At 37.9% G+C, this 25,062-nt stretch overlaps 1 protein-coding gene across 5 annotated transcripts in view; it reads left to right on the top strand.

Annotated features, from left to right (window-relative positions):
- The window catches only part of LAMA1 (laminin subunit alpha 1), a 108,465-nt gene that overhangs the window by 25,432 nt on the left and 57,971 nt on the right, over positions 1-25,062 (top strand). For all 5 annotated transcript variants that reach the window (XM_080378954.1, XM_080378953.1, XM_080378952.1 and 2 more), the window contains 12 exons: positions 5,162-5,404; positions 9,091-9,270; positions 12,159-12,248; positions 12,714-12,831; positions 13,913-14,091; positions 15,585-15,690; positions 16,179-16,339; positions 19,217-19,357; positions 20,342-20,515; positions 22,082-22,183; positions 22,940-23,151; positions 24,469-24,580. In XM_080378954.1, the coding sequence (XP_080235080.1) occupies positions 5,162-5,404; positions 9,091-9,270; positions 12,159-12,248; positions 12,714-12,831; positions 13,913-14,091; positions 15,585-15,690; positions 16,179-16,339; positions 19,217-19,357; positions 20,342-20,515; positions 22,082-22,183; positions 22,940-23,151; positions 24,469-24,580 (1,818 nt within the window). The remainder of the gene's footprint in view (positions 1-5,161; positions 5,405-9,090; positions 9,271-12,158; positions 12,249-12,713; positions 12,832-13,912; positions 14,092-15,584; positions 15,691-16,178; positions 16,340-19,216; positions 19,358-20,341; positions 20,516-22,081; positions 22,184-22,939; positions 23,152-24,468; positions 24,581-25,062) is intronic.

Here is a 25,062-nt window from a genome sequence, read left to right as displayed (position 1 = left end):
ATAATATGATTTGTACAGGGCTTTTATCTTTAAATCGATTGGCAAAAAGATTTCTGTAAGGACAAATCCTTTGCTGACGTAAAAGGATATTATTTTGTTGACTTCACTGGATCAATGCTAATTTATTGTATGTGGCAAGCTCCCTTAAAAGCCTTTTGTGACCTCGTAAAACTGATGATGCAAGACTCACAGTGCTCATCTGTACATTCCTATACTTCTTGAGTAAAATGAGTTTTTCTTCTATTCCAAAACAATGGCTTCACATAATGAATCAAAATCTTGAAGGAAAGATAATTCAGGAGACTAGAAATTCTATTTGATTTAGTTTATTTTGCACTTTTAACATCACAGACTCCTCAGAGCAAAATGTTGCAAGCAGATTCCAGGCCTCACAGTCTCTAAGAGCCTGAAGCCATCTTTATCCCTTAAAAAGACTTTTTTGTGAACATTACAGGCCGATACTCAGAATATCCCTTTATGTAGTCTCCTACTCTTTGAGAGTTTGCACAGATTAATTTTAAACTTCTTGGACAGTAAAACAAAATCTGAGAAAAAGAGACTTTTTCTGGTAACCAGGTTTATACCTGTTGACAACACTGAACAGAATGGATTTTGCAGTTTAACTTAAACTGTGGAGTAACGTTAGTTGTAATACACATTTTCACTACAGGAATTGTCATGCTATTTTGAAAAACATATTTAGCTGTTTTTTAGATTTCCTTTCTGCAGTCATCATGAAGGAAAGATTTAGCTGAATTTGTAGGATATTGGGAAAATAGGAGGAACCAGTCTGCCAAGAGCCTTGCATTCCTCCAGGCTTGTTCATTTCTCAGTCTTCTGCATTCCAAGGTTCATGTTATGCCAGTGTGATTTCAGTAAGGTATGCAGTAAGACACTGAAAGTGATACTGAAGTCCTAAAATCATATCCTCCTTTCAGGGTGTTTCAAGGTCAGGTAGACTGGATTTGAATTGGGGTATAGATTTGAAGTAGCAGTTGGTACCTCTGCTCTTAATAGATTAAACATTTCTGAAATTTAGAGAAAAAAAATATGTGTTGGGACTCATCTTTCCCTTTAACTTTTCACTTTTGGAGCCTGGGGCTCAAATACTCATAGATATGAAAAGGCAGTGTCTTCCCTTATTGTTGTCTCTGCATGTGTAAAATTGAAAAGTATAACTGGGAGACTTGATCCAAAAAGACTACCAGGAAACTGTGCTTGTCTGAGCATGTATCTGTGGGTTGTAGAACACTGACCATGCCCTTGGAAATGGGGACATTTGCCTAGCATCTGCTGCATGGCCACTGCTGGCTGAATTCATGGTCAAAAAAATATGCAGTTTCCTGATGAATGGGGAGAAGGGTTCACTTATAAATCTGTTTCAAGAAGCCCTTGGTGTTGCTGGATCTGCATTGAGAGAAACAAGGTTGTTAGAAAGGCTAAATAAAGCATAAGTGACTTGTTACATTGGTATTGCTGCTACAAAGAAGTTCTTCAGTACAAGTTTTTTTGGCTGGTCTGTACAGTCAGGATTGAAATGCCTGTAAAATGACACTTCTAATCTATGACTGCTTGGGAGTTGCTAACTTGCTTTGGCTTGTCCTTTTTACCCTTGTAGCTTAATAAGGAAATGAGTTCTGGGAAAGCTATACAGTCAAATTAAAGTGTACAAATCATTAGTTCTTGCCACATAGCTGAAGTTTATTACGTGGCTGGTTGGTAGACACAGAATGGATATGAAAAGTGGTAAGATACTGCCTTCAGTGATGATCAAACCTGAAGTGCTAATAAAAGTAAAAATCTGTAAATAAGTACTTTAAGGATATTGGAAAATCAGCTTGCCTTACATGTAGTTCTGGTTCAGATCCATTTTGGGTTGCAGAGGCTGTGGGATATGAGGTCTGTGAAACCCCTGCCTGCTGATGTTCCTTAAAACATTTTCATCTGCAGTCCCTGGGAACACCTTAATCCCTTCCTTCAGCTTCATTCTGTTGCTTGGTAACATAATCCCTGAGAATATAACTCCTACTGATAGGTTGTTTTTTGACTTCTTGACTGCAGGTGCATTTATACAAAATCCTTTCATTTCTATGTTTAACTTGTATTATTTCAGGGGCTGACAATTTTTCCTGGTGTTGCTGGTATTCATTATCCTGTGAATTTACCTGTGAAGTATTTTTGGGTACCTCTGGGCTGTGTGCATAAATGGAAGAGAGTTGAGAGGATCCGGGGAAAAAGAAGGAAATGTTTTTTTACACTGTGCATACTTAAATGTTTATAGAACCATTCACTGATATTTTAATGCCTCTTTTGGGTTCATAGTGGCAAACATCTTCATTTCACTGTTGATGAACTGTAGGCATGGAGGAAAAAATCAGTCCCTAGATGTCTTGAGTACCAAGCATGGCAGCTGATCTTCTGGAAAAAAACTGACTTGAAAAGATGTAATTTATTGAATTGTGCATTGAATATGTGCACAGTTGCTGTTAAAGTTTTTATCTTTAACTGGCTTTTCCTCCCCCCTCACAAAGACACTTGGTATTCAAAACAAATGTAACTTGCATACTCTTGTGAATATCTTTTATTTCTGCAGCAATGGTTGCAATTTGTGATGAAGGGTAGCTCGTTGTTACTAGTTGGAACTGGATTTAAAACTGGCTACATCAGCTGCAAACTGTAATGAATGGGTCTTGAAAATTCTCAATGTAATCAAAAGTAGATCATTTGTTGTTCAGCCGACTGTGTAACAAGTAGGGAAGTATAATTGATGACAACAAGCAAAGAGGAAAAATAAATAAATAAAATACATATAAGAGATTTTTGGGGCAAACTTTCTACCATGGCCTTGAAAAAAATCGGGGTTCCAGTCTTGCATCTTTTATGCATTTGAGAGAGATGATTGACTATAAAGGAACTTGGAATTGCATAGTAGTTCCTAAGATCAGTCAACAAAACTTTACTAGTTTTAATAATTTCCTGCAGTTCTTTTCTCTGATGGAGAGAATACCCATACAACTGACTCTTGTCTCATACAAGTGTCTTCAGATTAAGGGTACCAAAATGATGATACTCCCAATTTTACTTGTCCATAACCCAGTGTGAAACAGGTATACAACTCAACTACTGCTAACTGAACCAATGAAATCCAGGTTGTATGTAGGGAATACAGTTGCTTGACTTGGGAGTCTGCCCGAGTTCTGTTCCTTTCCCTTTAAAAGCACGTATTTTAGCATTTTTTTTTTCAGTTGGAGCTTGTTGACATGAAATAAGTTTTATTTAAAAGGGACTCTTCATTTCATGAAGGCTGGATTATAATTCTTAATACTCACTTAACTTTAATCAAATTCTGAACAACAAAGGATTCACAGGCTCCAGAAATATTTTATTTCTAAGATTGTAAGGCTGTGACTAAAAAGTGAGATGACTTCTCTTTTTGTTTACTAATGCTTGCGTTGCTGAAATGTCATATAAATCAATAGACAAAATCCTCAGCTTGCGTAAATTTTCGTATTTATTGAAACAACTGGAAATGTTCTGTTTGTATGTGCTTGATGTCTGAAAGGATAAAGCTGGAGTGCCTAAAAAAAAATCAGACCAAGTGAATATCATGTTTGAAGTTAAGCCTGATTTTAATCAAGACTGAGATTGTTTGACTTTAAGGTATTAAATCTAGTAAGTCATTTGAAGATAAGTATCAACAATTTTTTTTCCTTCTCATGTCTGCAAGATATCCTAAGCAAAGCTTTGTTTACTTAAACAATATTTTGTTTCAAAAATAGTTTCCTGAATTGCACACACACGGTGCAGTTACTATTTATCTCTGTGTGTTTATTTCTCCATTTGACAAAATCAAATTCTGGTTTTATGGGGCAAGTGCTATTCTTGCTCTGGCTTTAATCTGTATTGAAATAAAACCTCAAACAAATAGAAACTATCCCCCCCCAAAAAAAAAAAAATCAAAAAATTAAAATGTCTCAAAGAACTGATAGTAGCCAAATTGGAGCTCAAGACGGTATTAATACTGCACGTGCAGACAGGAATTATGATGATTATACCAGCTGACCTGGCAGTCTGATCAAGTGAAAATACATACCTCTGAAATGGTTGAATAATAGGGCGTTTTTCTTTCATCTAAATGTGTCTTGATATTCTAGTGCATGTAAAACATTAAGCTCCTATATAAAAATCTTTCCAATTTGCAAAGACAGCTTTTTTTAAGTGAAGTGATGTGATAGTTATTAGGTGGGGAAGAAGATAGTAGCTTTACAGTGAGTGCATTTCAGTGTTAAGTGTCTAATGCTGTAGCTAAAAGGGGGTCAGTGCAGGTTATCTGGCTGCCATGACAAGGTCATTTAAAAGGTGATACAAGCTTAATTACTACCCTGCCTACCCACAGAAGTACTGAACAGTGCTGTTGTGTGCATGGGGATTTCACTTTGGACCTAGGATTGTCAAAAAACAGTCAAGATACCTGTATAGCTTAAAGAGTACACATCTTAAAAGAGCTACTATTCTTAAATAAGGTTATCATGCTAACATTTGTCACATTCATCTTACTCATCTCTGTGTTTTCAGCAGTGTCTGTAAATAATCTTCTGCTTAAATAACTTTAACATGGAATGAAAATGGAATGCATGGAGATCTTTAATATAGGGTGTAAAAAGCTTATCAGAAATGCTATTAGTGAGGATTAAACTCCGAGCTAAAATGTGAAACAGCTGTTTGGGCTGAAGCTGTTTTGAAAAAAACCCAACGCAGTTCTTTGAAGCCTTTGGTGGTTCAGAAAAGTTAGAAAGCACATTTGCTGTAGAAAGAATGCTGTACACAAGTAATACTGAAATGTGCAGGGTAGATATAGACTTCAGCTATTGCATTAACACAGAATGATATACTAAATTAATTTAGTCCTTTTTTTAGTCACGTAAACATGTTTTGTTGTAATGTTCAGAGCTTTGACAAAAAAATGATACATATTTCTTTTAGTAAAGCCTTTTGTCAGAAGTTTGTGCAAAAATTTTGTTCAGAGTCACTGTACCAAATTTTACCCTCTCCCCAGGCAAACCATATACTGCTTTTAAAATTTGAATTTGGTACCCAGTTGGCTTCTAGTGGTCTTTTACCTAGCATAATGAAGTGTTAAAATTTTCTTGCATTTTTTTAGGTCTTTCAAGTTGCCTATGTCATCATCAAAGCTGCTAATGCTCCACGACCTGGAAACTGGATTTTGGAACGCTCCATAGATGGCACAGAGTTCAGACCATGGCAGTATTATGCAATTAGCGATACTGAATGTTTAACTCGTTATAATATTACACCAAGAATTGGGCCGCCAACTTACAAGAGAGATGATGAAGTGATCTGTACCTCCTATTATTCCAGACTAGTTCCTCTGGAACATGGAGAGGTATGTTTGCTTTTGCATTTGCCATATGAGAGTAAGAACATGGACTAATAACAATTTGAAAACATTTGGATTACAGTTACAGAGTTCATTGTCCTCAGCACTACCAGATGATCTGTTATTCTTCTTTAATGATACTATCTTTACGTCATGTACCAGTATAGCAAACTTTTAAATGTTGGGATGAAACTTGTCTTTGGCTCGATATATTCCTGTTACTAAACTAATTGGTTTTTACCTCCACATAATTTAATGGTAGGTATTAGCTGTGAATTATTAGTTGCTTTATCCTGAAAGACTATAACAGAAGCTCTATGTTTTGCCAGGTTTTTTATTTAATAAAGAAAAACCCTGTGTTAGAAGCACCTGGTTGTGTGAGATAAAGCTGCAAACACTGTTGAAGTGCTTGGCACAGCTGGAACTCCTAAACAAGCCTTGGCATTGTTTCAGGGATGTAGCATAATTAAAAGAGCTACAAGTTGTGCAGCCTCACTGTTGATTGTTCTTGCTTTTAACAAACTCTATTCATGGTACTTGTGTAATTTATTGCATAGAGGCAGCCACATAATGAAATGGTACATTAAAACCAGTGGTTATTCTATTGTGAATGCTATAATGTAAGAGTGTGATAGTAAATGCAGCGTTATCCCATGGAGAATGCTAGTAAATCTTAGCTTAATAGAAGCCAGTATGTTCTTATTCCTTTGTTAAAAAAAGGCTGGAGTGTATACAGCTAAAGGGATAAAGTCAAACTTTCACATAAACTTAAAACTATGTTTCAGCAAGAACAAAACAATTAAATTCATAACATCAAGTCCCATTCACTTAAATATTTGTTGCAGTGATATCAGTATATGCCCCACAGATCAGACAAAAACTTAACCTGTCTCTCCACACAATTAACCAGAAAACCCTTAGGTTGACTCTGTGCAAACAGTGCCTCTTGTAATATATGTCTGATAGGCCATATACCTACAAATCCAGGAATACCAGAGATTCAGTTTAGCGACCTTTTTTCTCATTTATTTTTCCTGATGTACACAGAATTAACAGAAGTAATAGGGTGACACTAGAACATTTTTTTCTGAGTGCAGTAACATAAAAACATAAGAACATAAAAAAATAACAGAACTAAATTGCTGTGTAGTACATGAAGTCTAACTGTAAACCTAACACTGTCAAGTCCACCACTAAACTGAATCCGTAAGCACCACATCTACATGTTTTTTAAATACCTCCAGAGATGATGACTTCACCACTTTCCTAGGCAGCCTGTTCTAATGCTTCACCACCCTTTCAGTGAATAATTTTTTCCTAATATCCAATCTAAACCTCCTCTGGCACAACTTGAGGCCATTCCTTCTTGTCCTATTGTTTGTTACTTGGGAAAAGATATTGACACCCACCTTGCTATAACATCATTTCAGGTAGTTGTAGAGACCAATAAAGTCGCCCCTGAGCCTCCTTTTCTCCAGGCTAAACAACCCTAGTTCCCTCAGCTGCTCCTCATAAGACTTGTGCTCCAGACCTTTCGCCAGCTTTGTTGCCCTTCTCTGGTCATGGTCCAGCATCTCTGTGTCCTTCTTGAAGTGAGGGGCCCAAAACTGAACATGGTATTTGAGGTGTGGACTCACCAGTGCCAAGTACAGGGGGACAATCACTTCCCTAGTTCTTCTGGCCACACTGTTTTGAATAAAAGCCAGGATGTTACGGCCTTCTTGGCCACCTGGGCACACTGCTGGCTTATGTACAGCTGGCTGTTGACCAGCACCTCCAGGTCCTATTACACCAGGCAGCTTTCCAGCCACTCTTCCTCAAGCCTGCAGTATTGTATGAGGTGGTTGTGACCGAAGTGTAGGACCTGGCACTTGATGAATCTCAAATTATTGGCCTCAGCCTGTAGCCTGTCCAGATCCCTCCGCAGAACCTTCCTACTACAAAGCAGATCAACAGTCTCACATAAAAGCTCTCATTCACAAAGGACAGGCTGCTTCAAATGGCAGACAGACAGGAATATTCTCTGCACAGAGTCTCTCACAACATGTATTAGTGAATCTTGGCACTCTTTTGAAAATACGTATATTTAGTGCTTTGTAATTGGTTCTGACCAACATACTGAACTTAAGCACAGGTCTATAGGAAGTCCTGCAGACCAGCTGATCTCTACAGGACCTTGTATCCAGCATTTGTTAGCATCCCAATGTTCTGCAGTCAGCTTGTAGTGCCCTGGTGTGAAAGATCTGGTAGGGTAAACAGACCACATGCCTAAATGTGGATGTCAGTTAATAACATTTTTTGCCAAATCAGACATTTTGCTGGTTTGGCTGCTAGACTTTTCAGAGGTTTGAAGAGGTATAGTTCTGTTGTTCACTTGATTTATACTGCTTGAAGATCTGCTTCCAGAAATTCATGTTATGAAGTCAGGACTCATGATGAATTCTGGGGCTTAACCTACAGTCGTTTAGAAAGAGTCTTGAATTATGGAGGACAAATAAGCCAAAAAGATATAATACCAATTTATCAGTGTATATAAGCTATATATAAGCTTATACATATATATGTTAGCCAAATATAGCCGTGTACATGGAGAATCATTCCTTTTCTTCCTTAGTGTCTTTGTCTCTGTCTCTACTATTTCTTCCTTTTCCTGCTAGGAAAGGTTCCTCTGTGGTCTCTATAGAAATTATAGTGTATTTCTACTAGTCAAGTAGTAGATAACTTTAGAGCTATGTGTGTATATATATATATACACACACACATGTATATTTACAGTACTAATCAAAGTTGAAGCTATGCATTCAAGAGTAGTATATGAAACACTATTACTCTTCATAAATAAGGATATGTCATGCACTTTAAAATGTAGCTGACAAACCCAAAGCATGACCTCTTATTTGTTGTGGACACCAAGTGAACTGGTTAACATTTGTTTGTAGCCTGCAAGGTCTCATTTTTCAATTTCTTCCATAAAACAGAGCAGGAACTGCATAGTCATATGAAACTAAATCCTTGCGTTCCTAAGTTGCTTTGGAAAGGACGAAGGGGCTGTTGCCAGAGTAAGTTGTGCAGCTTGATACCAAAAGCCATCTTAGCGGGGTCAGCCGGGATTGTGCAAGAAAGATTGAGACCAGATGGGTTGGTTGGTTTGTGGTGGCAGCCCCTTGCTTTTGATTGTTTTCTCACTGTGCTTTCATGTCTCTGAGTTCTCCTTGTTGATTGGGCAGCCCTGTCCCAGCAAGGCATAGGGTTAATGACCCCAGCTTGAGCATGTACACCATATTATGCAGTGCAGTAAGATCTCTATTAGTTGTGGAGGAGAAATCTGTAAGGACAAAATTATGCTTGTGGCCAGAGTTACGTGTTCCATCTCAATAAGGGAGAGGAAGAAAGACCACAGGAACTAAGGACTAGCTTGCGGTACTGTTTTTCTCTTTATGCTGTATCCACAAAATCCTAAGGAATTTGAGACTGTGATGAGCTCAGTGGTCGTTTCAGAACTGTGTGGGTCAGGAAGAAGGAGTTCCACCTGCAGGTAGAAGAAATAGAATTCCAGGTAGTTTAACATTGCAATCATCCTGAATTGCTGGAAAACACACTTAAGTTCTACGTCTCTAATCTTCACACTATGATGTTTGTTGTTGCAAATGTATCACAATTATGTTTATGATTAAGCCAATTCTTCTTTCTAGATTCACACATCACTGATCAATGGTAGGCCTAGTGCCGATGATCCTTCACAAAAGCTTTTGGAGTTTACTTCTGCACGATACATTCGCCTACGACTGCAGCGTATCAGAACTCTTAATGCTGACCTCATGACTCTCAGCCATAATGATCCTAAAGAGCTAGACCCCATTGTTACCAGAAGGGTAAGCTGATTGTTCATAAATGGTATTCAGTATGACTTGATGGGAGAGCCTTTTCTGATCTGTTTGAGGAGGAGGTGTAGTACTTGATCCTTGCCATTTACAGAGTTGTTTTGATAGGTTGTTAAATAAGTCTTGCCTTCACTTTGACATTATTAACAACAATACCTTATCAGAATCAACTCTGAGAAAATGCTTTTTAGATTGTTTTTTATCTGTTTGCTTTTTGTTTTGTTTGTTTGTGTGAATGATTATGCTAGGAACAATGATTATAATGCTTTCTCATCCCATAAAAAATTGGTTTGGCTGATGGCAATGTTACTTAAAGTGGCTCTTGATGCAACTGCAGTACCTTTTGTGGTGTATCAAGGGTTTCAGGACCCAGTGCTCTAGTTCATAAAAAAAATTGTTTGAAAACCTCACCCTTGTGAATTTTGACATCTGAGAGTTTTCTTCATTTTTTTGAGGCTGTTGCAATCAATTGTTTTGATGCCCACAAATTAATAATAATATAAAACTCTAGGATAGAATTCTGAGAGTATTAACTGGGTTTTAATTTGATATTGAAACTGGGGAAACAGAGGCGCTAAGCACTTAGGCTGACTTCTTCAAGCTCTCACAGGAATTTATTATTGGAGCTCCTAAGAACAGTACCTACCATAACTAACTGTTCTGCAGTATTTCTGCTTTGTATTTTGCCATTTTGACCCTCTTCTGATTTGCCTGAGACCCATAGGTTGGGACGTCAGTGGCTTCAAGATTTTCTGTGAAGGTAGGCTTTCTGATGAGGACAGAAGAACATGAGAAGTGTTTCTTCTTCCCCTTCCTTTGTAGCTTTTTGCCTTGAAGAATGTTTGCAGGCAGCATTTCCTTGTGCAGCACCAGGACCCTTGCAATTTGCAGCTTCTCTGATACAGGCAATCCTTGTGCATTGACACTGCTTCTATGAAGTCTGGCTGGATAGCTGGGTACAGAAGGGAGAAAGAAACTTGGATTTGTCAGGCTTTGGTGGGTACTTTCAAGGCAGCCCCACTGTTACCTTAGCCATGGAGGTGCCCATTCAGTTGCAGCATTTCTAAAGCATACAATCTGGATGTTCTTGTTCTGGCTGCCCCATATGGGAATTGTGAGCATGGAGACCGCAAGTGCAGAGTATTGGACACCTGCTCCAGCTGTGCCTTGCTGGCGATAGGGAAATGGTTCATGCACAGCCTGAGCAGGTGGGATGTTCCTGTGGAGCAGGATGGGTGATATTTAGGTCTGTTGATAGTATTGTAATGCCAAGAAATACACCCCAAAAAGAAAGGCTCAAATTAGAAACATACATACAGCTGGGAAACAAGGGTGTTGAGGACAAGCATTTCTATTGCCTTTGTAACACATGTATTTGTGCAAGCCAGGGCTTAGTACTACCCCACCTGGCACTACTTAGTGCCGTTTTGCATGAAAAGCTAGGCATCTTCATCTTCGCAAGACATGGGGTTTATTGGGCAGGGATCCCAGATCCTGATATCTCACCTTGTATCTCACTGTGCAACCAACTAAAACCAAGATAATAACTTCCAGCTTTCTGGATTGTTTTCTTACTGCTTTTGAAGGCTTTACATCCGGTTGTTGATACCAATTGTGTTTAGTTTCTTGTACATAGTCTTATAAAAAGGCTGATGCAGAACTTTTCTAAGTGTTCAACAGTACATTTATTTCTGTGTTCTATTTCTTTCTGTATATGTATGTAGCATTTGATTAGCATTGGCTTCTTGTTCAACCTCAAGCTGCACACAGCTGCTGAGCCATACACTGTGAATTTTAAAGAAAACAAGACAAAGAAGATGAAGCAGGGAATGCAGTCAGAAATAAAGCTCTGCTTTTGTACTCCTGCTTATCTCCTTCCCCCTAGTTAAGAACTTACTGTACATGATGAGTCCCTGAATGTTTTTTGTATTTTAAGCCGATAACATTAAAAAGAAAAAAGTGAAATACTAAACATAATAAAAAAAATTAAAACATAAAAAGTCAAGTACGAAATCAAAGAGGATAGTTTGCTTCAGCTCCAAGATCCTTCAAAGAAATAACAGTCCAGGAGTCAGCATGTCTGACCACCCCGGGTTACCTCCTCTTCCTGAACCAAATGACTGTAGGGTTGTTAGGTCTGAGAGTTTTGAACTCTTTCCTTAGAAGTATCCTCAAAAGATGTTTCTTTTTCATTCCCTTGTTGTACATACAGGCCAACCATGTTGATACCGCAGCTGTAACCAAACCCAGATGGTCATTTCCTGCCTCTTCCTTGCCTTGAAAATTAAATCCTTATGTATGTTGCTTTCGCTCACCACCTGGCAATATTAATGGATTATACTCTGCTGTATCACCAGGTTTTAAGCTAAGAATTTGGATAGAATAATACACTGCCTACACACTAGCAGCAAAGCTGGTCTGGAAGCCAGTGCACAAACTGGTTTTAAGGGAGGACAGAGTTTCTGTTTTAAGAAAGCATACTAATACTCCCCAGAATGAAATATAGCAATTATGTTATGCTTCATGGCTTCTTATATGGTAAAGAAAGGATTTTTTTTTTTTACAAGTCAGTTTTGGCTGAGGACTCATTTGGTTTTCTTCCTGAAGCAGAGGAATTGTGCACACTTATTTAAAGTTCCAAGTCAGTTAGTATTTCATACCAGTGAGCAAAAAACAGAGAAAAAAAAATCACAAAGTGAAAGGTTTACCAAGTAGCAAAAATTCAAAGCTTCTATTATTTTCAAGTATTTCTTTTATTTTTCAAGTCACAGAATAGATGAATGCTGGTATTTTATCTTCCATAAATATGGAAGGGGAGGAAGATGTAAATACATGAAAATATCTTTTATTCATCCCTTTTTCAACTTTGTTTTTTGTAGTACTACTATTCAATAAAGGACATCTCTGTTGGTGGCATGTGTATTTGTTATGGCCATGCCCGAAGCTGCCCTCTGGATGAAATCACAAAGGTATTCATTAATTTCATTTGTTTATTTTCACACAACAACATTTCCAATTAAAAAAAAAAAAAGCCCTTGCCTAAGGAGAATGTGAAAGAGGAGGGTAAAAGAGATCTTAAAATATGGTGCACAGAGATTATTTGCTAAAATTGTCTTCCTTTTCTGTGCAAGCATATCTGGGTCTCTGGTAATATAACTTACTTGAAGTAAACTCTTCTTCTTTAACATTCAGTTTAAACAATTTAAGGGGCACAACAAGAAATAGTTTTCTTGCAACACAGGACATCTGTCCCTCCTGTTCTAGAAAGGCCCAATAGTTGATAGAGCATGGTTGAGCAGTCTAAAAGCAAACATGGGTTATTTGTGGGTCTTGACATTTTTTAGAGTAAGTCTGATATTTGGTGGACTTTTGGCAACATTGATTAAGTTATCCAGTAAAAAATATTTCAAGAAAAGAAATTTTTTTATTCCTAGAAATTGCAGTGCCAGTGTGAACACAACACATGTGGAGAGAGCTGTAACAAGTGCTGTCCGGGCTACCACCAGAAACCATGGAGACCAGGAACTATTTCTGCTGGGAACAAATGTGAAAGTAAGCATGCACAGAAGTTTAGATAGTTTCATAAGGCTTATTATTTTTCTTGTTTGAAGTTGCTTCTCATACTAATTCTCTCCCTGAATCCACAAACTATTAACTGCCTTTATGGGCTTGTTTAAAGGTAGAGGACCTACTTTGCATCATAACTGTTAAGATAATTTTAGATATTCTATCTAATATGACTCCCTGGCTAGTGGAGCTGTCATACAGTAAAGCTGTCAGAGTCTCTTTTTCAAAGAGACTTGGGGATTTTTTTATAGTCCTGTAAAAACTAGCAGATTTGCATCAATCATTTGTTAGCTACTTGAAACGCAGATTTCTTACATTGATCACAAATTTTGTCAGATAAATAACTTTGTTCTGATAACAAATGTTTTGAAAGAAACTCCTTATTAGCCAATTATATTTCAGATCGTCTGATAGATTGACTTAAGATTTGTCAGTATGGCTGGATGTGTTGCTGGGGCTGGTTTGTGCATTTTCTCTCTTCACATTGCTAATGCATAGCACAAGCTGCAGACAGTTGAGAACAAATTAGATAAAATTTACAGTTGTGAATGGAAAAGTAGTCTTTTTAGTTGAAGTCTTTACACAAGTTTAATGTCAATCTTTGGGAAGTAGGTGTTCGTGACTGTTTGGACTGAAGTACCCTCTAACCTAAATCAAATTTGTACTTGTGTAGCGGCATTGTTGACTTCTCAGACTTCTGTCTATAATACAAATAAAAGAAGAATTAGGCAGATTTTCTTCTGTAATGCAGAGAAAATGAAAGAACAGTTATTGCTAATAGCACACATCACTATCGACATCCATTCTGACAGGATTATCTTGGTTGGATCTACTGAATATTGATAAAAACGGTGCTATTTAAATGGTGACAGTGCTTTTGAAAAGTGCTTACTTGCTAAGAGATATGTACTGATGAAGCATATAGCATAGTTAAATGGAAAAAAAGCACTATTTTGAGATGATGTGCTCTGCTACTTATATTTTCCACTTTGAATAATATCAGAGTTATAGGAACTGTTATACAACATAAATTAAAAATATGGATTTGTTTTCTATTCCTTCTCAGAGTGCAACTGTCATAACAAAGCAGAAGATTGTTACTACAATCAGAGTATTGCAGATCAGAAAAGAAGCATGGATATTCATGGCCAGTATATAGGAGGTGGCGTGTGTTTAAACTGTACTCAACATACTACTGGGATCAACTGTGAAATGTGTGCTGATGGATATTTTAGACCATACAAAGTAAGATTTGGAAAATACCATTCTGATGTTTTGGTGAATTACAACATTATACGATGAGTGTATTTCAGCTGATTGTAATTAATATATGTTTTTGTCAGTTGCAGAATATCTAAGAACTGTAGAATTGTTGGGTTTGGGTTTTTGTTTTTGTTTTTTTTTTTTACAGATTGTATACCACCAAAACTTTCAAAGAAAAATGAAATGCTTGTCCAGTGTGTGGGAGGGCAGGTCAAGCTGTTGAGAAAGAAAAGAATAAGCAAAGATGAAGCTTGAAGTCCTATTGTGGAAATACAGATTTTGATAGGAAACTCATTTCTATGGATAAAGCTCTAAAAAGTGCCAGTAGTGAAATTTTGTTGTCTTCAGAAGTGCCAAAATTGTCTAGCATCCTATATCAGCACGTTTCAGCCAGTGATGAAAAGGACCATTACATGGTTCTAAGATTAGACTCTTTGTTACATGAGATGTTGCAACAAATACTCTTCTTCTTGGCATGATTATTATAGGCTATGTGCTCTCCGAGCCTGTCTACTTTCTGGTTTATTGACAGGTGTCATTCTGGAAAAATGACCTTAATCCACAAAAGATATTTGTTAAGATGTGACAAACAGTTACTTAAACAGAAGAACTTCCTGCCACATTAGGTCTCTGTATAGTGAGACATACTGAACTAAATTTCTACTCCACAAAGTCTTGCTTTGGCAGGTTCATGCATGTCTTGGAAACCCCATGCTTCAGAAACCTAGCATAAACTGGTGCAAAGTGCAAGGATGAGTCTGTAGAAGAAGTATGGTTAGACAGCAGGTACAGCTCATCCAAGGAAGCAAACGAGTCAGAGAATGATTCACTTGCTGTAAGAAGCATTGTAGAAAAGTCTTCAACTTGTAGCCAATAAAAGTGTATCTAGAGTTCATTACTGATTTGCTTTACATCTGAAGCACCTCAAAGGAAAATTTTCCCTGAAAGAAAATAAAATCCTTGCCATATGAATTGCATTGTCTTATATTTCAAAGATGTGTAGATTGTGAAGTCAGAATGAATAGGTATCTCTCCTCCCATTGAACACAGAGCCAAGGATTTCTTTAATTTCCTTCCTCTTTGAACCAGAGTATCTTTGCAAAAAGCATCCATTCTTGTCTTAAACATTTCCATAACCTTTGGCAAACCATCACAGTGGTTAATTGCTCTTAAATTAAATAAAAAGTATATTTATGCTGAATGTGTCAGGCTGCCAGCCGTTATCAGTTACTATAACTTTGTCTGTGCTATTGAAGAGCAAGTTCTGTTGCTGCATTTAAGTTTTTCCTAGACTGCAATCCCCTGATGTTCTGTTTGCTAAAATTGAACTAGTCTTTTGATCTATTACTGCATATTAGCTTTTCCAGTCTTTATTCACATTAGTTCTGGTGATGCCAGACAAGAAACAGATGTGACTACTTTTTTTTCCCCCAGTTAATGATTTGAGAAATTGACAGAGAATGTTTGTTTTGTAGGTTTCTCCCTATGAGGATCACCCCTGCTATCCCTGTGGCTGCGACCCAGTTGGTTCTCTGAGTTCTGACTGTGTTAAGGATGAGCAGCATTCTGACTCACAGCATGGTAAGGGAGTGGGAAGCTCCTTTTCTCTAAACTTCAAATCTGGCTATAGTTCTGAGCGTTGAAGTTTGAGGGAACATTGTCTACTTGTAAATGGCTGCAAGTTAGTTACCAGTAAAAAACAATAGTAGGTTTAGGAAGGAGAGGTGAGGCATAACACACTAAGGATTTTAAGGTATGTCAGGTCCCTGAATGTGTTCTTGTGTGGGATGGCAGGCTCTGACTACGTAAAACAATGTAAAGAACTGAGATTTAACACCGTTGTTCATGAATGCTGTCACAAAATCAATTTTTCTGCAGTTTCTGTGCATCTGGTACTCTAAACATGAAAAATAGATAGTGAGACTGACATTATGCCAAGTATCTGTGTGGAATATAACATGGAGTATAATAAAAAAGGAATGCTAAATAATGTGTACCCTCTGAGATGTCTTGAATCCAGTCTACTGCCTGCTCTTGTTTAATCGTTTCTCTGTTTTTTTCTTATCAAGGCACTTGGCCAGGTCAATGTCAATGCAGAGAAGGTTACGCAGGAGAAAAATGTGATCATTGTGCATTTGGGTATCGGGGCTATCCAAACTGCTTGCGTTGTAACTGCAGCCTGATTGGTAGCATTAATGAAGATCCATGCAAAGAACCTTGTCTTTGCAAAGTGAGTATTAAACCGTTATTTTTGCTTAAAACTCAATCGATTTGTAAACTTCTTTTTAATAAGGGAAACTATTAACTGGGGATATCACTTCTTTTATAGAAGTAACCTGGTATAACTGTACACCTGACAACCTAGAACTTAAAATAACTAACTATTCTCTGTACTGAAAAATATGATAGTTTATGTTGAATAGTTTTATATATTACTGATGAACCATTTTCTATAATAATGGGCCAGAATGACATTAAAATTTAATAATAAATGCACATGTGAGTATGAGGGAAAATCACAGAGAGAATGACAGTATGCCTGCCTGGGTTTGGTTTTAGGGATAAGCTGGTATTTCTCTTCGAAGTCGCTGATTTCTTATAAAGAAAGGATATGCTTATAACATCTGCTTTGTGTGAACAAACAGCATGCTTTTGGAAAGAACTATTGGAAAGATTACATTAGATGTATGAATGAAATATTTAATTATTTGATTACAAAATACAAACCATCAGAAATGTTTAAAAATGAGAGCAGTCTTTCTACTTTCTTTTATTTTTTGGTAAATATCCAAACACATTGAAATGTCTTGAAGCTGTAGATTCTGCTGAACCTTATTACAAAACTGTATGTCAATCTTTAAAGAAGTTACACTTAATTTTTAAGCCAAATGTTCACTGGTAGTTTATGTATTTGTTACTAACTATGACAGTGAACAGGAGCCAAAAAGAAACCTGTGGTCTGTTTGATAATTTTTCTGAAACTTCTCAGTCCTTTTGCATAATTTACCTAATCCAAAATATCAAACGTATAAATAATCAGAGTCTATAAGAAAGAAATAGCTCCCATGGCCAATTTAGATATGAAAAAGGAGATACAACCATTTTGCCTGATTTTGAGCTACAGTAACACTGTGTCAGCCAGTGCAGCCAACTGGTGACAATTTTGGTATAAACTGGATGAGAAACTGAAAGTGCTGTTGTGGGCATGAGCCTGGCATACAGAATTTTTAGGCCAGATCACTGAGAGTGTCACCAGCCAGCAGGCCACCTATAGAGATGAAAGGAAGGAAGGAGAGAAGTAGTGTGCTCCTAATATCAAAAAAAGGAGACAGGATTTCTAAGCCTATGTAGTCTCTGTGATCACAGTAGTGCAAGCTTTTCCTTTTTATACTCTGAGTATCGTAATATTTGATCTTTTGTGAAACATCGCTCTTGAGGTCTAGTCATTGCATAAGGCTTTTATTTTTCATTAAGAAATAAATAATAATTTCTAATAATGTTACAGAGGCAAAGTAAAATACGTGATCCAAGTGCATCCTAAAGACTGAGAAATAAAAAAGCTGAAAAGAGCATACAAATACTCTTTCTGTAAAAATCCAAGATTCTAAAATCTCACTCTTTCAGTAGGCCCTTTGCCTGAGATTTTTTTTCCCCAAGTTTGGATATTAGCAAATAGAGAGCAGTCATCCTCAGCCTTTGAATCAGAGCTGCGGATTATAAAATTTTCATGTGGTTTGCAAGAGCAGTTTGTGCTTTGCTTGCAAAAACATATAACTTACCTGTTTAGAAAGGTTCTTATGTAAACTTGACATGGCAAACTCTGGTCCAGAAGAAGAGGCAGTTGGTAGTGTTGCCAGCAAAGGTCTCACATTTCTTTCTGGTAAGCCTGGAATTTGCTCCATGGGACCAAATCTGATGTAAGCCTGGAATCTGGAGTGGTTCCTTTAGCTGAAGTTACCCTGCTAACTGCTGCTGAAAGCAGAATTTGGTCCATAGGCTTTGCATTTCAGTTGCAATGCAGAGCTCATCCAAGCCTCCTAAAAATAGCAAGACAGGTATGCATCACTGTGTGCCATGCAGTCCTGGTGTCCTAACCATATGTATCAAGGAACTTTCTGGCATACTCTGAAAAATTCTCTTTGCTGTTGTAGTGGAGTTTTTCCATAGTGGAAACAAAAGATTGAGGTGGGGGAGTGATGTGTGTCCAGGTCTTGTTCTGATACGAAGCTAGGACATGATCAGAGTCTTGTCCCTGGCAGCAGGAAATGTTCTGACTTTTACTGTGTAGAAACGCCCATGGAGATCTACTGTTTACACAGCTTTCTGGGCATTTACTGAACATTTTCTTTGCTGGTTTGCTTGTCAGCAGCAATTGTCTGAAGTTTTTGAATAAATAACTACAGATTGTCTTTAAAAATGTTACAAGAAAAAAATTCGGTGCATCATTTTGGATTTCCTTCCCCCCCTGTAATTCTACCTTGAAAAAGGTATGTTGCAGAATGTTCTGAACTACCCAATTTGCATGGTAAGGAGGCAGCAGGCCAGTGAAAGGAGCTAGAGAAGTGGACCACCTCTACTCTTACAGTAGGAGTTTCTGGACCTTAGCAAGAGCATAGTAGGACAAAGCTCTCAGCTGACATAAGGGTATGTGGTGTTCCTCCAGGAAGAGGTGGCAGCAGTGGTGAGGATCACTGTAAAGTATTAACTTTACAGTGTTGAGGAACCGTTGCCTTGAAGCTGGCTGTAGTAGCTCCAGGAGCCTGGCCTTAAAGGTGAGGAAGGTCTGTATGTAGACCATCTGGATTCAGTAAGCATAGGAACTGTTCTCCAGAGCAATCTACATATTCAAGTTACAAGAGAAGTAGACTGGCAAGCTGGCAGAAACTTTTTAAACCCTGCTTGTGTGCTGAAATCTCACTGCAACAGAACCCTTGCCAGGGCATGTTTAGATTGTGATGAACAATTCTGTTTAATTTTTCTGATCAGTTTTCCAATCTGTTTTCTTTTATAACCTTCTGAATGCTGTTATGTCTAAATCTCATGTAATCCACTGTATTTGTTACCATAATAATGCTAATGCAAAACAAATGTTATGTGCTATTGACAGGAAAATGTAGAAGGTGAGAACTGTGATCTCTGTAAACCAGGATTCTACAACTTGCAAGGAAGAAATCCTCAGGGCTGTACAGAGTGTTTCTGCTTTGGAGTGTCTGATGTCTGTGACAGCCTAACATGGCCCATCAGTCAGGTATTTATATGTTATGTCCATGACCTAATATTCTTTCCTCAGGCAGCTGCAAAATGTACTATATTTCTCTTTGACATGTGCCCAAGTTAACTCCAAATTCTGGCATGTGTCTCCTTACAGAGGAATGGATTTTCACTGTCATTCAGCAGCTCTGAGTCAGCATGTCATCCCAGTGCAGGCTTTAGCCACACAGGCTTGTAGTAATACCAGAAATATTGGGTAGTGGAGGCTACATTAATGCACTGGAAAAATGCACTTTTTTCTGACCTTGTGCTGTTAAAGTTTCTTTGCACATTGAACAGATCAACCCAAACCCATTTCCCTGCTCTGAGACCTTTTGGGCAAGGCTAGAGTGACCTCTGGCAATACTGCCAATACTCATTCTTGGAAAACAAAGTGATGTTAGATATTGCTGTCTTTTGAATAGACATTTCTTGAGTTAGAGGGCTTTGAGAACACTGTATTTCCACCAAACTCCTTATGTATCTTTGCACAGCTAGTCACACTTTAGTCCCCTGTTTTGTGTGCCAATAGAAAGGGAGGAAAACACATCAAATTGACTGAAAGTCTAAGATGCTTGTATAAACTCTTTCAGTGAGAAGAACAAAGTTCTCTCATCTTGCTCCTCCTTCTGGGACTGGGATTTAATTTTTCTTCATCTTATTCCTGTCTATAAACGGGTACAATAGAATTCCAAGCCCTTGAAGTTCTGTAATTCTATCTTAGAGAATTACATAGGCATAATGTTAATTTTATCGGTAGGATGAAAATCACACTCAGATTTTTTGTTCCTGTCTAATAGAGAGGTAGAGACAAGCTTAATCTGAAGTGGCATATTTGCGTATGTTGGATGTCAGACTGGACTAATGAAAGTGTTACAGATCCATCAGTTTGAATGAATGTCTAGGGAGAGGTTAAGTTTAGTGACTGCTTTCTCAGTGACACAAAGTCTGTCTCCATTAATATGACTATGCTTTCTTACAGATATCAGACATGACTGGTTGGCTTGTTACTGATCTGTATAATGCAAGGAGAGTGCAACCTCAGCGAAGCCCATTTGATGGACCTCGTCAAATAAGTATTAACAACACTGGGGCTGTGAAAGTACTGAAACATACTTATTACTGGTCAGCACCTGAGACATATCTAGGAAATAAAGTAAGTCCTCAGCTAGAGTTAAAACTCCTTTATAGTTTAGTTTCTCCATTTTAATTATAACGTGTTGCTCTAAATATGTAGGTTTTGTAATTAAAAATTACACATAAACTCCAGTATTACCACACTTCTCAGTCTATCTCTGCTATTCAAATTGTAGTGTTCCTGGCCAGACATTACCTTCTTTTTACTCTTTGAGCTCATTCATCTCCCCACTTCCTTCTCTGCCTACCCTTGACACAATATAATCTGTTTTTTCTCTTTACTACTAACATATGGTCACATTCCCCATATTTTTGATCTTATCCCAAATCTTACACCCTTCACACCTTGTGCACTACAGTAGACAGACAGGACCATTAAATTCCTCTTACCTGCCTCTCTGCCTTCTCCCATTTCATATTAGTTTCCAGCTAGTCTTTTTAATTATTGCTCTGGTTACTACCTAAAGCTCTGGGTCTCCCATTTTTTGCAGCAGAAGCACAAAATAGTTGTGACTGGAGGGGACCTCTGGAGGTAACCTTGCTCAAGCAGGGCCACCTAGAGCAGGTTGCCCAGCACCATCTCCAGAGAGCTGCTTCTGAATATCTCCAGTGATGGAGACTACACAACCTACATGGGCAACCTGTGCCCCTTACAATAAAAAAGGGTTTCCTGATCTTCAGATGGAACCTCCTGTGTTTCAGTTTGTGCCCACTACCTCTTATCCTGTCACTGGGCACCACTGTAGAGAGCCTGGCTCTGCACTCTTTGCACCTCCCTTTCAGGTGTTTGTATACATTAATGAGATCTCCCTGAACCTTCTCTAGGCTGGACAGTCCTGGTACTCTTGGTCTTTTCTCATATGAAGGATTCTCCAGGCTCTTAGTTGTCTTAGTGGCCCTTTGCTGGGCTCGTTTCAGGGTGTGCATATCTCCCTTGTACTGGGAAGCCCGGAACTGGACTCAAAACTCTACCTGTGGCCTCACCAGTGCTGAGTACAGGGAACCTTGCAACCTCACCTTTAATTATTTTTTGCCCAGTCTCTTTGCCTATGCAGCCCCATTCCTTAGTATAGTGACAGAACAAATGAAAACAAGTCTCAGAAGTGTAACATTAAGGAGCAATTTTGCACAGGCCAACTCTCACTCAAATTCTAATCTCGTTCATTTAATATAGGTCTAATTGTGATACTAGTGTTTAACTAACTTTGAAGGAGTCGGCAGCAGTTTTGGGGCTAAGAAACCTGAAAGGTGGAATATGGAATGCGAGTAACTCCCAACATGCTGTGCCCCTTGGCTAGGACAGTTGTGTAAACCTCTGCTGCTTGTTGAAAGTCCTGTAGGTGTTTCACTGAATGAAGGCACTTATCTGAACCGCATGTAGAGCCTTCAGCTAGCTTTCCCCGTCTGCACAGCCACAAGTCAGCACTTGTCCCTGTGCTGATACAGATGACGTTAAATTTTCCCTGGAAAGTGGTGTTTGTAAGCCCTGTAGTCCTATCATTTGGACATTGTACTGTCCCATGTCACTAGTTTGTGTTTGTTGGAGGTTATTGTGTTGTTAAGAATTTGCTTTCTGTTATTTCAGCTCACAGCTTTTGGTGGAGAATTGAAGTATACGGTATCTTATGACATTCCAATGGAGAGTGTGGACAGTGATATAGTATCTAGTGTGGATGTCATCATTCAGGTGGATTTTTTTTCGGCTTGTTACTATTCAGACATTATTAGAAATCTATGAAAGGGATAAAAAAAGGAAAATAAAATAATATTTCTGTAGTAGTAGTTTTGTTCCTTTTTTTTTTTTTTTAAGTTTTTCCTAAAAGTCACTACTAAGATTCTGTTACTGCTCATTTCTTTGATTTTCTGACCTATTTGTTTTAAATGGTCGGTATACAGTACTAGTTTTAAATGATAAGTACTAAAATATAATGTGTTTTTAAACAGATGAGGTGTTCATTACCAAATGTACAAAGCTCTGTGTACAAAAGAAATTACAATGAGCTGAAAGGACTTATAAGACAGATGAGTGTTCTTGCTGATGCTTACTTTTCTAGATTTATGTGGCACATAAAAAGTAAGGCTTTATTTTGAATCCAGACACCTCAAAAAAAACATTATTTTGTAATACATACTTAGCAACAGAACAAAGGAGAAAAGTGATTCTGTTTTGTAGAGGAGTTTGATTTTTGAAATTTAATTTAATTCTTTTTCCAAAAGAAAATCAAGTATTTCTGAAGTCTCTGAACCAGAAGAGAGTGGGATTATAGTCCTTCTGAGGCCATGGAAAATGCAGACCTTCTACTTATTTTTTTTCTAGTGCAAGGAATCTCATTTGATTGCCTCTTTCCTGTGTTATCTGGATGTGGATCTGATACTAAGTGTAATTGCTTAACAAAATTTGCATGCAAATATGCAAAATGTTTTCTCTGTCTTTCAATTTCAGGGTAATGGGCAGATTTTGAGTACAAGAGCAGCGGGCTTGTCATTACAGCCATATGAGGAGTACTCTAATACAGTGAGATTTGTATCAGAGAATTTCATAGAGTTCAATACAAAAAAAGCTATAGACCGGGAAAGGTTGATGACTGTGCTGGCAAACATGACCCATCTTCTGATCAGGGCCAACTACAACATTGCCAAAAAAGCTGTGTACAGGTGAGGGAGAGAAAATACTCAAATTTTATATATATATATATACACACATCTATTATTTTTGTGCATATGAAATGCTATTCATAGTGGCAGTATTCCTAAAGTTTTACGTTAATAAATACTAGAAAAAAAATATTGAATTTTCTCAAGACTTTTTTGTCTCCAAAATGCATTAATGTGGAATGTGTGGAAAAGGGCATCTGGTTGTTTTAAAGATATCTGATAGCAGCAACATTATTTTCTGCTTTAAAGGGATACTGCGTAAAAGCTGTATTACAATGGCTGCTTTGTTAGGGGGAAATGCCTCCAAAACCCTCAACAGTATGCTTATTTTGCTATGTGGCAAGTTAATCCATCACTAACTATTGAAAACCTGCTAGTAAAGACGTTGGCTGTTATTTCTTTTAATGTCTGTTTGTAGGTGTTACTGATGCTCATCTCTAAGGGAGTGCTTAATAGGAAAATTGGGCTGGAGTGGATTAACTGGTCATTCCATAGTCTTATGTCAGCATCAGCAGTATCTGCATCAGACCTTACAGATCTGTTTTACCTGCTCTCCAATATATACAGGAACAAAATCTTACTATGCTCAAGGGAATCAGTTCCAGTGCTTCATCATTTATTTACTTAATTCGCTTAGCCTCACCAGTAGCCCTTTTTTCCACATTCCCTGATTTGGTAGAATTTCATGTCAATAACATTGGACTTGATACAAAATTTGCCCTGTGCCCTTTTGTGTCCTTGAGGAGTGGTTATATTTATGTCCATTTAGGGATGGTGTGTTCATTTTCTGGAATGTTTATAAAGATTTATTTAAATAATTTTACCTGTGGCTGAGAAGATTATCTCTGCTGCAATATGCTGTTGTTTGTAGTACAAGTTTTTGCTTTGTTCTGTTGTGTGCAGCACCAATGAACTGGTGCTGTTTCTCACTACTTACCCACCTGAGATATGTGCCCATTTTAGACATGGTGCAGTAAAATTGTCTTATTTCAGGACGGCACTAGAAGGCTGGTCCACTGATATACCTCTAATACATGACAGAGGGGGAAAGTTTTGTTTAAACTTCTCCACAGGAGAAGGGGCAATGGTAGTAACAATAATGATAACAGGAGAAGGGTTCATCTGCTCCCGGAATTGCAAATGCAGTGATAAAGACTATGATAATAGTCTTTTTACAGTAGAGAATTGGTCTGGTTCCTTCAGCTGTCCCTGCCAGGGAGCAGCACTCAGCATTGTTACAGCCCTAGAAGCAAACTATTCTGTTCATAGTCAAGTTTGGGGAAACAAATGATGCGATGTTTTCATGCTTGATCCTAGGCTGGACTCTGTGACCCTGGATACTGCAAGTGCAAATGTTATAGGTCTTTCTTCAGCACGAGATGTGGAATTCTGTGAATGTCCTCAAGGTTACACAGGAATATCCTGCGAGGTAACCTCCTACAGTGTTTTATGTATGCAAAATTATCTCCTATCTGTTTTAAAGGAAGGCTGCTTTTAGTTGTACTGCCATAAAAGTGTATGTTCCATGGTAAAATCCTGTCTATCATACTGTACACAATGCTGTAGATATTTTCGTCCAGATTTAAAACTAAATGAGATTTTAAACGTATTTCTTGAATTCTAGTTGGTGGCACTAACAATGCACTTCAGAACATCAGTTTTGCAAAGGAAGCAGCTGTAAGAGCCCTGTGAAGGTGTTTTGAGCTTACTTTACTCATTAATAGTGCTTTTCCTGGATCTGAATTGTGTACAGTTTATTTCTGTTTTATGTCATTAGGTTTATGGAGGCAATAAGGAATCTTAGCAGGGAGGAATGCTAGCCTTTGGAAGATCCCACAAGGGTCAAATGTGTTGCGCAAGGTGGTGCCTTATATATCTGTGAATAGAAGATTAGGGAGGCAGAGCACCATC

Source organism: Falco punctatus (genome assembly GCF_963210335.1).
Source record: "Falco punctatus genome assembly, chromosome: 3".
Taxonomy (NCBI): Eukaryota; Metazoa; Chordata; class Aves; order Falconiformes; family Falconidae; genus Falco; species Falco punctatus.
The sequence above is the reverse complement of the archived record's forward strand: the minus strand, read 5'-3'. Positions and strand labels throughout refer to the sequence as shown.